A 15,820-nucleotide genomic window follows, 5' to 3' on the forward strand; every position below is an offset into this window, starting at 1 on the left:
TTTGAGAGAGAGAGCACAAGCAGGGGGAGAGGCAGAGGCAGAAGCAGGCGAGCCCGATATGGGACTCGATCCCGGGACCCTGGGATCATGATCTGAGCCGAAGGCAGACGCTCAGCCAACTGAGCCACCCAGGCATCCCAATAAGTAAGTTTTTAAATGAAAGCGTTAAAATTCATAATTCTAGCATTCAATGTCCATCTCGCTGCCAATGTAAAGAATTAGTATTGTTATGTTTAAAGTCTAGATGTATATACAAACTTGAGTAATGTGTAATGTGATTTATGTGATAGTGCAAACATTTCCTCAGCTTCCATTTACAACGGAGGCAAGTACTGTACAAATTCATGTGTACCCCCAGAACCACGAATAGGCACATGAAGCAAGGAGAAACTGTACACTCAGTACTACTAGAAAAGGACATTTCTTTGTGTTCAAATCTATTGCATTCAGGCCGAGAGGAAAGATCTGACAAGTTCATTAATTCGTCTTTTCTCTTACCTAAGCACTTTGCTGCTCAAAGTCTCTCTGCAATCCGAGATATTACCTAGCAGGGGTCCTGTTAAGCTTTCATTAAACCTTTCCATGCAGATGCATTCCCCATCTATCTAGAGTAAGATGTGAAGTATCTCTCTGGGGCCTGAACATTGTTAGTCAAGAGCGTGGATGTTTAGGGTTCGATCTAGCTGTGTCAATGCTGATCATTTAAAAGGAAACATGCCTTCTTGATGGTCAGCCCTGTGAGAAATAAATCTTTCCACTGAGCTGAAATCTGCCTGTGTCCACCCTTTCCGCCCACTCTCAGCCCCCATGCATCAGGCCACTCAGCATTTTACCCTCGGAGTGGCCAACCCCTGGGCTTTGGAGCAAAGTGGGTTCATGTTGTAACTGTATGTATAGGTGAAGTATCTGACTACATCTTTATGTTCCAGTGTGATCATGCCTGAGCATTTACACAGAACTTACCCATTATTTTATTACTTTCCTTCAGTTTCTCTTCTATTTAGGGCATTATTATTGATGTTTAAATTTACCACCTTTCTGAATGGATAAACACATTGTGGTACACTCGTATAATGGAATACTACTCAGCAACAAAAAGGAATGACCTATTGGTACACACAACAACATGGGTGAATTTCAAAATAACGCTGAAAGAAGCCAGACCAAAAAGAAAGAGGCATATACTGCATTGTTCCAGTTATGAGAAACTCCAGAAAATGTAAACGAATCTAGAATGACAGAAAGCAGATCAGTGTTGCTTGGGGATGGGGGAACAGGAAGGGGCAGAGGGAGGAATTACTGAGGGGCACAAGGAAACTTTTGGGAGTGAGGAGATGTTCACTATCTTGATTACGATGGTGGATTCAGGGGTATATACATATGTCAAACAAAATCGCACACTATAAATAGGTCTTTAGTATATGTCAATACCTGGGTCAGGTATATTACAATTACACACAATACAATTTTATGAAAAGGGAGTTGTAGGTCTGTCATGGTTGAGAACCCCCAAGTCAGGCCGATGCGGAAGTGGGGAAAAACTGTCATCGTCCTCAGGCCAACTCGCTGTGCAATCTATCCAGTGGCCACTAGAGGCCAGCAGCGGCCCATATACAGGAAGTGTGGGTTGCTGGGCACCAACGTTTTTAATTTTAATGCTGGGAGGTTAAGTAACTCATCCAAGGTCACAGAACTAGTGGGAGGTAGAGCAAGGATTTGAACCCAGGTTTGACACCAACGTGGTGGTGGGTGGTGGGCTAGCAGGTGGTGGGTATTTCAGCTGAACCTTCTGAAGATAAAGCTCCTGGTGTTTCAGGAGAATTTTAAGCATTGCTGAAGGTCCAGGAAGGAAGTCTTCTCTCTTTTTTTGCTGAGCATTTACACTGTGTGAGGCTCCGTGGTAGGACTGATACTCTCATAGGGATGGTACTTGAAGGGCAAGTGGGCAGAGGCCAGCACCAAGGAATCAGGGGTAAGTGACCTATAGCCATTCAGTGCATGGTCCATTTGTTCCCAGAGGACTGTGTCCAGAGGCAGCAGCGCCCCACTTCCACTGGAGTCCTCAGCAGATAACCAGACCTAAAAGAACTCACCAGAACGCCCAGTTATCAGAACAAGGTCAAAGCAGCCAGTGAGCAGATAACTCATGCCCATGGTTCATGGGTAAGTGAAGTCCTCCAGAGGTTTCTCTCCTGAAGAAAACATCCCACCTGGGACCACGCAGCTTGATCCTCCAAGGGAGATGGCCTCTTCTGTTCTAGGTTCTGCAAGGGCCAACAGCTCCGAGCTTCTGCCCATCCTGCTGATTTTATGCTCCTATGGCCACATGGTGGGGTGGATACGGGTACCAAGGAAAAGCTCCCGGGGCTGCCCATGTGAAGACAAAGCAAAAGGAGGCCAAAGCTAAACACTGGGTCCATCGGCTTCATTTCATAGATGGGGAAACTGAGGCCTGGGGAAGTGAAGGGACTCGAGTGAGCTAATGGCCGAGCTGGGGGTAAGACTCCCAGCAGTCTCTTCTCCCCACTCCCAGTCGTATTTCATAATAGGTCCCTGCTGCTGGGTGCTTCTCTGTACTTTGTCAATTGTTATTCACATATCATCTCTCTGTGTCTTTCTTAAAACCATAATCCTTTAATATCATAACACATTCATTATTCAAATTTCCAATGTTGTCATGTCAAAAAGCATTTTCTTTTTTTTATTATTATGTTATGTTAATCACCATACATTACATCATTAGTTTTTGATGTACTGTTCCATGATTCATTATTTGTCAAAAAGCATTTTCAACAGTCTGATACAATCAAGATGGAAATAGATGCACTCGGTTGTGATTGGTTGAAGTCTCTTAAATCTCTTTTAATCCATACGTTCTTCTTTCATCTTTCTCTCTTCCCCTGCAACTTATCATTGTAGAAGGCGTCATGTATCCTGTAGATTGTCCCGAGTCTGGATTTTGACAATTGCAAAGCTATAATGTAGCTTAGCGTATTGCTCTGTTTTCTGTATTTCCTGTATTTGAGTCTAGAGGTTTGATCAGATGAAGGTTTGGGTTTTGTTTTACGGTTTTTGTTTTGTTTTGTTTTGGGGGTTTTTTTTTTGGCAAGACTACTTCATAGTAGGTGTTGTGTTCTCCCACAGGAAGGACATAATGTCTAGTTGGCCTCCTTCTTATGACATTGGCAGCTCTTGATGCTCAATGCCTAGACCCGCTAATTCCCTGGGGGTTAAACATGGTGACATTTCATCATCTCTTCTTCATTTATTAGCTGGATTATTTCTATAAAGAGAAACTTCCCTCATTTACTCTCAGTTACCCAGGGGATTATCTCATGAATTCTGCGAGGATTCTGGGTACATGTGATGATCCCCACGGCGATGCGAGCACACTGAAGTCAGACTGGTTAAGGGTGCTGTCATCGGAACTGTCCAGATGAGCTCCGGTCAACTCATGGAATCATAATAAATAAACGGGAGTTGCTTTATGGCCCCAAGTCAGGCAGTAGCCCGTGAGCAGCGAAGCCAGGCCGAAGAGCTCCGGGGCCCTTTCTCCCTTCATAGGAGGACAGACCTGCCCGGAATCTTAAACATCATCCAGTTCAGCCTTGTCACGTTTATTTGGGAAGCTGAGGACCAGAGAAGTGCAGGCTTGCCCGGGTAGCCAAGGTCATGGGCATATTCTTAAAGGAAACCCCGGAAAATTCTTGTGATGGGTTCCAGCGCTGCGTCTGGACCCCTCGTACCCGCTGCCCAGGACGGCCTCTCCCCCTCATCTTACTTACTGTTGGGTCCCCAGTGAGTATCTGTTGAATGAAGAAGTGCAGGTCCCATTGTCTTTATATCTCAGGAACTGGCTGCCCCTGGACCTGTCCACTGGGGAAGGTATTATAGGCACTGGGCCTGCGGTAGCTGTCCAGAGAGTGGCCAGGCTGTCAGGCACAGGGCAGGAGCCCAGGGTCAGGGGATGAGAGGGAAGCAGGGCTCACTCCAAGAAAGCAACTGGAGTGACAGGCTCTCCTCCACCCTGGCAAGAGACAAGCCCAGCGACACAAAATCCTGCCGGCAGCATGGATGGGGTGCACCAGCAGGTGGCAGGGTTCAGCCCCTGAGACGGGGTGGGGGGCAGAGCCCCAGTCTGTAGGAGGAGCAAGCCAGGACCCTCATTCTCTCACTGGATGGGAACTCAGGCCAAAGATCAAGTGCGAAGCCCTGAGCGTTAGGACTCCGTTGGGTTGACCGGAATGGAGAACCCCAAATGTTACTGGTTCAGATAGGGTAGAAGCTCATTTCTCCCTCATGTTAAAGGCCCTGAGGGAGTCCGTTCACAGCCAACAGGGTGCTCCATGGGGCAAGGAAGATGGCAGAGAGAGAGAGAGAGGACCCCAGCTCCCGTCATGTTGCTCTCTTATCCTCAAGCATGTCTTTTGCTCCATGGCACAACATGGCTGCTGGCACTCATCCTTCCCACGTCATATTCCAAGTAGCGGGAAAGAACAGAGGGAAAAGAAGAGCGCTCTTCTTCTTAGGGCAACTCCCAGAATTGTGCAGACTACTTCACTTACATTCTATTGGCCAGAACTGAGTCACGTGACGACATCTCGCTGCAAAGGACCATGGGAAATAATCGTCTTCATCTCACACGGCCGGGCGTCCGGCTGAAAACCGCAGAGTCTGTAAGTGAAGACCAGAGAACCCGTGTCCAGTGACTCGGATTATGCTACAAGGCAGAAGTGAGCAGAGGACTCAGGGCTTGGGCCCAGGAGGTGCTGGGCTGTAGCTGCTGACCTCCCTGCCGCCCTAAGTCCTGGGACTTGGGCTGCGTGGGGTTGTATGAGTCCCGCTGTGGGGAGGGGGGAGCTGTGCCCCTAGCCGTGGGGCCTGATGAGTACCTCCGCCGCAGCAACAGTGGGCATTCTGGAGCTCAGCGTGGCACCAGCCCAACGAGACTCAGCAGCAGCAAGAAAACAGATGCGCTCCTTGCCAAAGACGGCGCACACTCCAAGGCCAACCACTGCTCGAGGCTGTGAAAAGCATCCTCAAGATGATGAGTCCAGAGCCCCAGACTGCACCTTTCCCCAGGGGACAGGGAGGTAGCTGATGACAATTGCCTTTTTTTATTTCCTTAATTAAATTTCTTTTTTACTATAGAATAACATACACGTAGAAAAGGACGCAAATCGTAAACGTACAACGCAACAATTTTCACAGAAGTGACCACACCCAAGTCTTCAGCACCCAGATTAAAAAGTTGAACATTACCACCACCCCAGAAGTCCTGAGTATCCCCTTCCAGTCACGACCTACTTCCCCTGCCCCCAAATCCACCCTTCCCTCCCCACTGCTGACATTTAGAAAATCTTTCCAGGCGATTCCATAGTCGATGCTGAGAATCACTGCTTTTATAACAACGCGCTCTGCGGGGAGTATGCTTCTCCCTATCCTTTTGCCCCTCCCCTCGCTTGTGGTCTCTCCCTCTCTCTCCCAAATAAATAAAATTTTGGGAGACAGAGGGAGAAAGAGAGAGAGCATGAGCAGCGGGGAGGAGCCGAGGGAGAGGGAGAAGCAGGCTCCCCGCCGAGCAGGGAGCCCGAGGCAGGGCTCGATCCCAGGGCCCTGGGATCATGACCTGAGCCAAAGGCAGACGCTTAACCAGCTGAGCCACTCAGGCGCCCTCAAACAAATAAAATCTTTCTAAAAAAACCCAATGGTTATCCAACTTGGCTGCACATTAGAGTCACGTGGGAGAATGTCTGCCTTTTGAAGTAGAAGCCGGGACGGAGACAGCTAACTAAGCAGGCAGTGTGGTATGGGGGAGAAACTTGGGAGCCAGACAGGGCTGCCACTCACCAGCTGTGTGACCTGGCAGGGGTTCCTCCACCTCTCTGAGCTTCACCTGTGGAATGGGAACACTACCACATGCCCTGCAGAGCTGCGGCTGAGAGAGAGAGGATGTAAGCCCAGGCCCATGCAGGGTCAATAAATGGCAGACACTACTGTCATGTTGATTAAAAGTGAGCAACCCCAGGAAGACTGAAAGCCCTTCTTTATGCAGGAGGGACCCAATCTGGGGAGAGGGGACGCAGGTTATATGGAGAAGAGGGTCAAGAGGTAGTGTTGATGAGAAGCCAGGGTCTTTCTGGGGAGCACGGGAAAATTCCAGGGGCGGCAGCGATTCCAAGCCAGAGCCGTTAAGTGGCGGCTGCCAACAGCACCAGGGACCAGCAGCTGCGGATGAACCTGGACGGGCCCAGTTTGGGCAAAGCCAATCCTTTTCCTTCAGCAGGCATGAGGAAGCTGACCAGCTGCAGGCTCTGACTCTGGGAGCCGCTTATGGAGAAAGAAGCAGACTTGGTTGAGCACTACCTTGTGCCAGAAATTGCACCTCCATGCCTTTGATCCTGTGAGGTGGGCACCCTCAACCCATTTCACACTCGAGGGGGCTTAACTCCGGCTGCCTGACTCACAGAGCCCTGGGGTCGCCACAAGCCTGGGACCTGCAGTGGCAGCCCCCCACCCCCCCGCCAGGGCGTGCTGTATACACACATGACCCAGGAACGCCTCACTTGATTAAGTGCTCATCTCCGTAGTGTTGGTTTTTTTGTTTTTTTGTTTTTTCAAAACAAGAAATAGGGGCGCCTGGGGGGCTCAGTCGTTAAGCATCTGCCTTCGGCTCAGGTCATGATTCCAGGGTCCTGGGATCAAGCCCCGCATCGGGCTCCCTGCTCAGCGGGAAGCCTGCTTCTCCCTCTCCCTCTCCCACTCCCCCTGCTTGTGTTCCCTCTCTCGCTATGTCTCGTCTCTGCCTGTCAAATAAATAAAATCTTAAAAAAAAAAACAACAACCCAAGAGGTATACTTTTTAAGCTGATTATCTTTTTTCATACTTGGTACAAGGTACAATGTTCATTGTAAAACACATAGAAAATACAGATAACCAAAAAGAAAAAAAATTAAAATGTCGCATAGCCACATCGTCCTGAGACGAGCACTGTCGATGTTTTGGCATCTCTTGTTCCTCTAGGCAAGGCCGGAATGTGAGCGCGTGGAGAAATGACCAATAAAAATGACCAAAAAGGGGTCATAGGGTAGACTGTTAGATTATGTGCTTTTCTTCCCTCAACAATGCAGAGTGGTCATATTTCTATGTCAGTGAATATTCCTCTACAACAGTGGCTCCGCGTTAGAACCCCCTGGAAAAGCTTAACAAATACTGACGTCTGCACTCTGCCCAGACATCAGGGATGGGGCTGGACTAGGGAGGGGACTTTTAGACTCCCCGGGGGTTCCAGTGTGCAGCCAAGTTTGAGAGTCACTGTGCCACAGCATCATTTTTCAACAGGGGCCTGGCATTCTCTTTGCTGAAGGGATGCTCTCTCGTAATCTGACCAATCCCCTTTTCTTGGACATTTAGGTTGCTTCCAATTTTTCATCATTAAGAACCAGGAGTTCGCAAGTGTTTCCTGTTAAGGGCCAGATAATGCATGTTCTAGTTTTTGTGGCACCTGAGGTCTCTGTTGCAATGATTTAATCCTTCCATTGTAGTGCAAAAGCAGCCAGGATGCATAAAAGAATTTATTTTTTGTTTGTTTGTTTGTTTAAATAAAACTTTATTACAAAAACAGGGGCTGGCCAAATGTAGCGCATGGGCCACAGATGGCTGACCCCTGGTACAAACAGAGCTGCAGTGAGTCTCCTAGAAGCTAAACCTTCCAGTATGTAATGATCATTTTCTTGGGACAGTGATTTTATACTGTTTATTTTTAGAAGTTGGACGCTTTTTCAAATGAAACTTTAACTAGAACTCATACATATAACAGGTCAGAGAAGCATTTTGTTAGCTGAACATATTTTACAAATGCAAATGTACGTAGCACGTTTAGGAAGTCAATTGGGGGCTGTAGATGATGGTTACAAATTCTTTTTTTCTAATCAGCCTCAGCACCTGTGGCGTTCAAAGTTTTGCAGAACCAACATAACATCTCTATGGAACCCTGGTGTTCCACGACAGACACAATTTGAAAACCACTGCAATAAGATAATTTCCTGGTGCAAGCGACCAAAAGTCAGCTCGAGGGAGCTTAACTCATAGCTAAGGATTTAATGGCTTGTATTACCAAACTGTGGGGAGAGCTCAGGGTCCGACCTGCTGGGACTTTCTCTCATACCCATGAAGCAGCTGCTCCCTGTTTTCCTTCTGCGAGCCCCTGGCAACCATCAGTCTCACATTCTGTCTCGGTGGGCTTACCTATTGCGGGTATTTCATGTAAACGGAATCGTACAAGGTGTGACCTTTTGTGTCTGGCTTCTTGCACTTAGCGTAACATTTTCGAAGTTCATCCATGTCGTAGCGAGCACCAGTACCTCATTCCTTTGTATGAGTAAGACCCGACTGTATGGAGAGACCACATTCTGCTTGCCCATCCATCTGTTGGTGGATCCTTGGGCTGTTTCCTCCTTGTGGCCATTGTAGACGGTGCTGCTATGAGCATGCGCATACATGTATTTGCATCCGTTTTCCATCCTTTTGGGGAGATGTCTGTGAGTGGAGTGGCTCATCATTACCATTTACCTGGTCAGTTGCAGTCCTCCAAACTGGCCTCCACATGGTCGTAAGGGTGATCATTTTCTTTTCTTTTTCAAAAGCATTATTTTCCTTCGTATACATGAACATGCTTCATGTAAAAGGTATACATGTTCACGGTCAAATTTTGAAAACTACAGAAAACAGTGAGCGTGAGTGGGTGTGTGTGTAATACAGGGGAGTGTAACTGACGTGTATGGCTGACTTTACTAAAGTCTCTGGGGTCCAGGTGCCCGCCCCCTCTTCAGCCTTCTCTCCTGATGACCCTCTATACTACCACCCTACCCCTGGGCCCCCGCCACCACAGCCCTGCGCTCCTGCGGGCTTCTGAGCCATAGCAGATGCTCTTTCTCTGCGGATTGCCTTTCCTTGCCTGAATTCTCCTATTTACCTTTTCTGACTCAGCTCTCCCTTTCACTGCTCCCCCAGCATGTCACACATACCGGAAAGTGGTCGGGATCACTGTGCCCAGGACAGCGGGAAAGGGAAGCTGATCCATGAGGGGGATGCTGTTGGGTCCTCCTGTTTGAGTCTAAAGGGGCACTGATCCCACCTCTCCCCAGTCTGCCTCTGAAATATGCTCCACAGCATCTGAGCTCAGCAGAGAACCCCAGACTCCCCCAAGCCTTGTCGTTAGGGGTTGGCATCTCGCTATGTTCCCCTGTTGTGACAACTGGCAGTGAGGCTGGTGCACAAATGGACGATCCAGAAGGATCTTTCTCTTCCTTTTTCCTTCCTCCGGGCTTGTTCTTTCAACTCGGGAAGCCAGATGCTTTGGAGTTTAATTACATGCTGCAGTTGGAAACCCAGAATGTCAGAGCTGGAAAGGGAGAATCTTATTATAAATAATAGCTGCCAGCATTTATTGAACATCTACTCTGTGCCAGGCCCGTTTCCAGGCATCACCCCATTCAGCCTTCCCGACAGTTCAGGGGGCAGGTGCTATGGTCACCCCTGTTTTACAGGGAAGGAAATGAGACTTCAGGGAGCTCACAGGGCATTTCCCAAGCCGTGCTGAGTGGTACATAGTGCAAAAAATACTACTTTGTGTTAGTTAAACCCTGCATCCTGCATCCCCCCCCTAGGAAATTCACAATGCATACCAAAGTACTAAAGGCCCTGAGAAGTCCTGTACTGATCAGACCTCTTTAGCTCAGTGTCACCTCTGTTGAGCAGTTTGCAGAATGCAGGTATTAACGTGCTCCTTATTTTATGGGTGGGATCATGGAGGCCCAGGCAGGGCTTTAGGTGCAGACCAGCCACAGATCTTGGGCCCCAGGCTCTCTGAACCCCACAGGAAATGTAAAGCAAAGGTAGACTATGGCCCATCTGGTCCACCACCTGTTTCTGTAAATGTAGATTTATTGAAGATGATCTGATCCAGGTCCCTTGATTTATAGATGAGCCAGTCAAGGCCTAGGGAGGGTGGCTGACTTGCTCATGGTCACAGCAGCCAATCAGGGGCAGAGGCAGAAACAGATCCTAGATCTCCAAAATCCAGGTTTTCTCTAAAACACAAATCAGACAGGTGGTGGGAGGTGAGGTGGCGGGAGGCGGGGTGTGAAGCTCCATGATCCCTGTGATACCTGTCTCGGTTATCTGTTTCGAGGTGCGTACACAGGAACTGCCCCTTTCTACTCCTGCGCAGACACTTCTGCAGAGTCTCTCCTGCTGCTGTGGGTCAAGCTCCCACGGCCCGAGCTGCCTGGGGGCCCTCCGCTGCTCTCCACTTGGTGTGCGGGACAAAGGCTGAACCGGGCAACCGTGTTTATTTTAATTCTGTGAGAGATGCAGTAAATCATTATTAACTTCCCCTCTGCCAGCGTGAAACATGAGATCATTTGGGTAGGAACCTGACAGAAGGCAACCTTTGCCCGCTCCAGGGAGAGTTTGCCAAACAAATGAATAGTGTAAACGGGATCCTAGGGGGTTGTTTGAGACCACTTCAGAAAATAAATTACGTCCAAAGGTTCTTAGACTTCCCCCTGAAGTATGTTATACAATGGCCATCCATTTACATTTTTCATCTCTGTGTGTGTGTGTGTGTGTGTGTGTGTAGTTTGAAGATGCAAAATAAAATCATTCTCATCTCATCATTAAAATGGCTCATGCAGGGGCGCCTGGGTGGCTCAGTTGGTTAAGCGACTGCCTTCGGCTCAGGTCATGATCCTGGAGTCCCGGGATCGAGTTCCGCATCGGGCTCCCTGCTCGGCAGGGAGTCTGCTTCTCCCTCTGACCCTCCTCCCTCTCATTCTTTCTGTCTCAAATAAATAAATAAAATCTTTAAAAAAAAAAAAATGGCTCATGCAGGGGGCACCCGGGTGGCTCAGTAGGTTGAGCGTCTGCCTGCCTTCGGCTCAGGTCATGATTTCGGGGGCCCTGGGATCGAGCCCCACGTCAGGCTCCCCGCTCAGTGGGGAGTCTGCTTCTCCCTCTCCTACCCTCCTCCCCCCTCCCCCCCCACGCTCATACTCTCTCTCTCAAATAAATAAATAAAATCCTTAAAAAAAATGGCTCATGCACAGGACACTTTTTAACATTGTTTGAAATGTGAGCAATTTAAAATATCTGCAGATTTAAACGTTTTAGTTCAGAAAAGTCCATCTAGTAAGTGATACTAGTTAAGGAGGTTTTATTAACCTCTGAATCCAGGCGAGGGAGGCACCTGACTGACCCTGGGCAGCCATGACATGCCAGAAAGCTAAAGGTTCATCTAAAAACAGCTGCAGGGGACAGCAGGGCATCAACGGTGGCCTCAGGGTAGATGCTCTTCCTGGGACAGCCAGACTGCCCAGATGGCCTTTCCAGAGCTGGAAGATGCAGACTTGTCACTGAGGTGGAGGGTAAAAATAGTCCTGTGTGGGTGGCAGCTGGGCCCAGAGGCCCTGGCTTCCTTGTCTCTGGAGCAGAGAAGGTAGCTCAGTTGACAGACAACTTCGTAGGCTCCCGAGGCCTCCCCCAAGCTCTGGGGGCTGGGGGGGTCTTTCCCTAACAATGAAGCCCCCCCCGACCCGTCCACACACCAAGTGCTGGAAAAAGCCGGGGTCAGGTTTTAAGGTAGCAAAGGGCTTACATTCTGGCTGTGTCAGTCACCAACCGGCTCTGTGCCCTCCGGCAAAATCTCTCTCCTTCCTGAGCCTCCATTTTCTCATCCGTCAAATGGGGCTAATGGTTTCTCTCCCTAAGGTGGCTGTGAAACCTAAATGACAAAGAGAACCAACATATTTTACACTGTAGCCTCACTCTTCTGCCCCTCTCCCTCCCACCAGTTGCTCACCATCCGTCCGGCGCATTCTTCAAGAGTGGCTCTGAGGCAAGCCAACTGCATGTCAGCCCCGTGGAAAGGTCTACATGGACGGGAACTGAGGCCTTGAGACAAGAGCCGTGTCAGGGAGCCTTCTCGGAAGCCAATCCTCTACCCCCAGGCAAGCTCTCAGGCGACCGTGGCGCCGGCCACCACCCTGGCTGCAACCTCTTGAGACACGGAGCTGGAAGTTGCCAGCTAAGCTGCGTTCGCCTTCCTGGCCCCGCGAAAGCTGTGTGAAGTCATAGATGTTGGCTACATTTGGGGATAAGCCATGATGCAGCAGTAATACCTAAGATGCTTACCTTTCGGGGCTGTTATAAGAATTAAGAGATGGGGCACCTGGGTGGCTCAGTGGGTTAAACGGCTGCCTTTGGCTCGGGTCACGATCCCGGGGTCCTGGGATCAAGTCCCGCATCCGACTCCCTGCTCAGCAGGGAGCCTGCTTCTCCCTCTCCCTCTGCCTGCCACTCTGCCTACTTGTGCTCTCTCTCTATCTCTCTGTCAAATAAATAAATAAAATCTTAAAAAAAAAAAAAAGAATTCAGTGAGGTACTAATATGTTTAACGCCCTGAGCCTACAATAGGTGTTTAATAAAGGAAAGGCCAGCCATCAGTCCCCTCACAGCCTCCTGCTGGGGCAGGCAGGCCTCTCTGGTCCCCACCATTCTTCCTCCCACCCCTGCTTTCTGTACAGCAGGCAGCCCACCGTGAGCGACATTGAGTCAGGAGCACAGACTCCATGGCCAGGGCATATCAAAGCTCAGGGGCTGGTCTCGGGAGACTGATGGGCAAAGGACATAACCAAGCATTTCTCTAAAGAAATCCACTGGTCAAAAGCAGAGGACAAAATATCTGGCCAGAAACCTGTTGTCTCCCTGTTCTATCCCGGCTCTCAAGGGTGGTCAGGGCAGGGAGACCCTTGTGCCAGGCGGCTCTCCCAGGACCCGGGAGGGTGAGCCAGGTCTTCTTCCCCCAATCTCTCCTGTGTCTGTGTGTGTGTGTGTCAGTTTCTTTGTCTCTAAAATGAGAAATGTAAGAGCTTCCCAGGAGGCACACACACGTGAATTAGTTCTAATGGTGGGGCTGTGGCTTTGAGATGCTTCATACTGGGGGCGTCGTGAGTCCCCTCACTCCCACTTGCCAAGCCCTTTCCATCCCCGGGTCTCTCCCTCTACCACCAAGAGCATCATCCAAGCCTCCCGCAGCATCTTCTGCCTGGACTATGGAAAAGACTCCTAAACGCTTTCCCTCCTTCTCCACAGCTCAAACAATGCAACTTACATCAGGGTGAGAAACCATCCCACATCCCATAAACTCAGGCAGATTCTTAAAATAATGACAATAACCAGGATCGGGGGCAATGCCCCCCTTCCCCACAGGGCTAGAGTGTAAACTGGTATATTTCTAATTAATCTTTAAAAGATTTATTTATATATATTTTAGGAGAGAGAACACGCAGGTGCATGAGGTGGGGGGGTGGGAGGGGCAGAGGGAGAGGGAGAGAAATCCTCAAGCCGACTCCCCCCACCCCGAGAGGGGGAGCCCAATGCAGGGCTGGATCCCAGGACCCCTGAGATCATGACCTGAGCCAAAATCAAGAGTTTCATGCTCAACCCACTGAGCCACCCAGGTGTCCCCTAAACTGGTATATTTCTGCAGAACAATTTGATAGGATGTAACCTTTTGATTCTGCAGGTCCATTTTTCAAAATATAAAGGAAACAATTAGACTATGGAAAAGTCTGCACAGCCTTTGTTACCGGGTCTTTACCGTAATATTGCCTTCCACACAAAAAAGGGGGGACAACTAAAATACCCCAAAATAAACACCTTCGTAAAATAAATTGTGTAGTCTCTACCTTGGAACACCATCCCTTCACTTAAACTGGTATTACAGATCAGTGGTTCTCAAAACACGACCCCGGAGTAGCCACCAAGAGCATCCCCTGGGAATTTGTTAGAAATGCACATCCTGGGGTCTCCATCCCCAACCTACTGCTTCAGAAACTCTGGTCTGGGCCCAGCCATCTGGGTCTTAACAAGTCCTCCAGGCTATTCAGAACCACTGTTGTAGAAGAATATTTATCACTACTTAAAAATACACAAATGACAAAAGGCTGCAAAACAATAGCTACAAAACAGTAGGTATGAACAGTGAATCGTTATTTGAATATACGTATGTATTGAGACACGCAAAGAAAAAAGCCCAGAAGATTCTGTACCAAGCTGGTAACGTCGACAACCCTGGGTGGTAGGATTATTTTAGATTTTTTAAATGTTGCTAATCCATACTCTCTAGTTTACAATGATGCGTTTTTTTGTAAAAAGGAATGAAAGCGGGGGGGGGGACCCGCAATAAACTTCTTCTTAAATTAAAATAAAAAAAAAAAATCAAGTGAGGCAGGGTGGGGGCAGGGTGGGAAGGAGGCAGCACGCCCCGCCGCCACACCTGCAGCTCGGGGACAGCGGGGAGGGGCGGGGAGGGCCGTGCGGGAGCGCCCCGCACCCAGCGCCACCGCCGCGGCGGCGAAGAGAGAGGCGAGGGAAGCCCATGCCGGGGGTCACGGCTACTCCTGATGTGTCGGAAGAGTTAGGAGGCGCGGAAGAGCGGAGACGAGATTTAGGGCAGACTTCAGGAAGAACGTACCGGCGACGAGCACCGAATCCCGGAATGGGCGCCTTGGCAGATCCTGCACCCCGAAACAGTCCGCCGCTGCCCCCCGGGGCTCGACCTCCGCCGGCCCGAGGGCGGGGCTGCCCGCCTCTCCGACGCCTGCCGGCGCCCGCACTCGGGGGGACGGAGGGGGACGGCGGGGCCTGGGCCGTTGCTAGGGGAGGGGCGGCGGGGCGGTCGCGCAGCGCAGCCGGCGACCGAGACGAGCGAGCGGCTCTCCGGCTGCTGCAGCTCCCGCGCCGCCTGTTGCTCGCCACTCCGGGCCGCCGCTTCCCGCCCGGCGCCCAGGGGCAGGGGGCGCGAGGGGCGCCGGCGCGCGGGCGGCCTCCCGCCTTCCCCCCTCCCCGCGCGCAGCCCGCCCCCAGCGTCTCCGGGAGCGCGGGCGCCCGCCGCCTCCCCGTGCGCCCCGGCCGGCGCGCCGAGACCCCCGGCGCCCAACGGCGATGAACGCGACCTTCCTGAACCACAGCGGCCTGGAGGCGGCGGGCGGCTTGGGCGGCAGCGGCGGGGCCGCCCTGGGGAACCGCAGCCACGGGCTGGGCACGGGGCTGGGCTGCTGCCCCGGGGGCGCGCCGCTGGCCGCCAGCGACAGGGTCCCCGCGGGGCTGGCGCCCGACGAGCGCAGCCTGGGGGGGTCGCGCGGGGCGCAGATCGCTGTGCTCGGCGTGCTGTCGCTCACCGTGGTCTTCGGCGTGTTCTTCCTGGGCTGCAACCTGCTCATCAGGTCGGAGAGCAGGATCAACTTCCTGGCGCAGGAGCGCCGGCCCTCCAAGGACGTGGGCGCCGCCATCCTGGGGCTGTACTGAGGCCGCCCGGCCCGCAAGCAGACGAGAGGGACACCAGGACCCTCGTGCCCCGCGCGGGCTCCGCCGGCCGCGCGAGGGACAGCCACGGACCTCGGGCCCCCTGCCCCCGCCAGGACCCGGACACCGCGGGACTCGAGGCGGCGGCGCGGAGAGGGTCGTCCACACCCGGCTGGTGCTGTGTGCGCCTCGGCGTGGCCGCGTGGGAGAGGTCGTGCGAGGCCGCCCGGGGCCGCGGTCACGTGCGTGGGAGTTTGGGGGTCTGTAGATGGGGGGGGGGAGTCGTTGGAGAATCCGAGTCGCTGAGCCTTGTCGGCCTGATGTCGCCTTTGAGAAGAAACCTTGTAATAAAACTGCAGCCGTCGGGCTTCCGGCCGCTTCCAGCGGCACCTCGCCGGGGTGTGTGTGCATGTGTGTTGGGATGTGTGTTGGCTGGGGCACGGGCGGGAGCGCG

The 15,820-nt window shown here is 51.4% G+C and overlaps 1 protein-coding gene across 1 annotated transcript; it reads left to right on the forward strand.

Annotated features, from left to right (window-relative positions):
* The first annotated feature begins 14,271 nt into the window (after positions 1 to 14,271).
* RPRML (reprimo like) lies at positions 14,272 to 15,620 on the forward strand. Its single transcript, XM_064582901.1, has one exon. It carries the CDS (start codon positions 15,007 to 15,009, stop codon positions 15,367 to 15,369), a length of 363 nt encoding a protein of 120 aa, XP_064438971.1. The 5' UTR covers positions 14,272 to 15,006; the 3' UTR covers positions 15,370 to 15,620.
* Positions 15,621 to 15,820: the final 200 nt, after the last annotated feature.

Source organism: Mirounga angustirostris, unplaced genomic scaffold (genome assembly GCF_029215605.1).
Source record: "Mirounga angustirostris isolate CCGP_5_RB_7025 unplaced genomic scaffold, mMirAng1.0.hap1 SCAF_17, whole genome shotgun sequence".
Lineage (NCBI taxonomy): Eukaryota > Metazoa > Chordata > Mammalia > Carnivora > Phocidae > Mirounga > Mirounga angustirostris.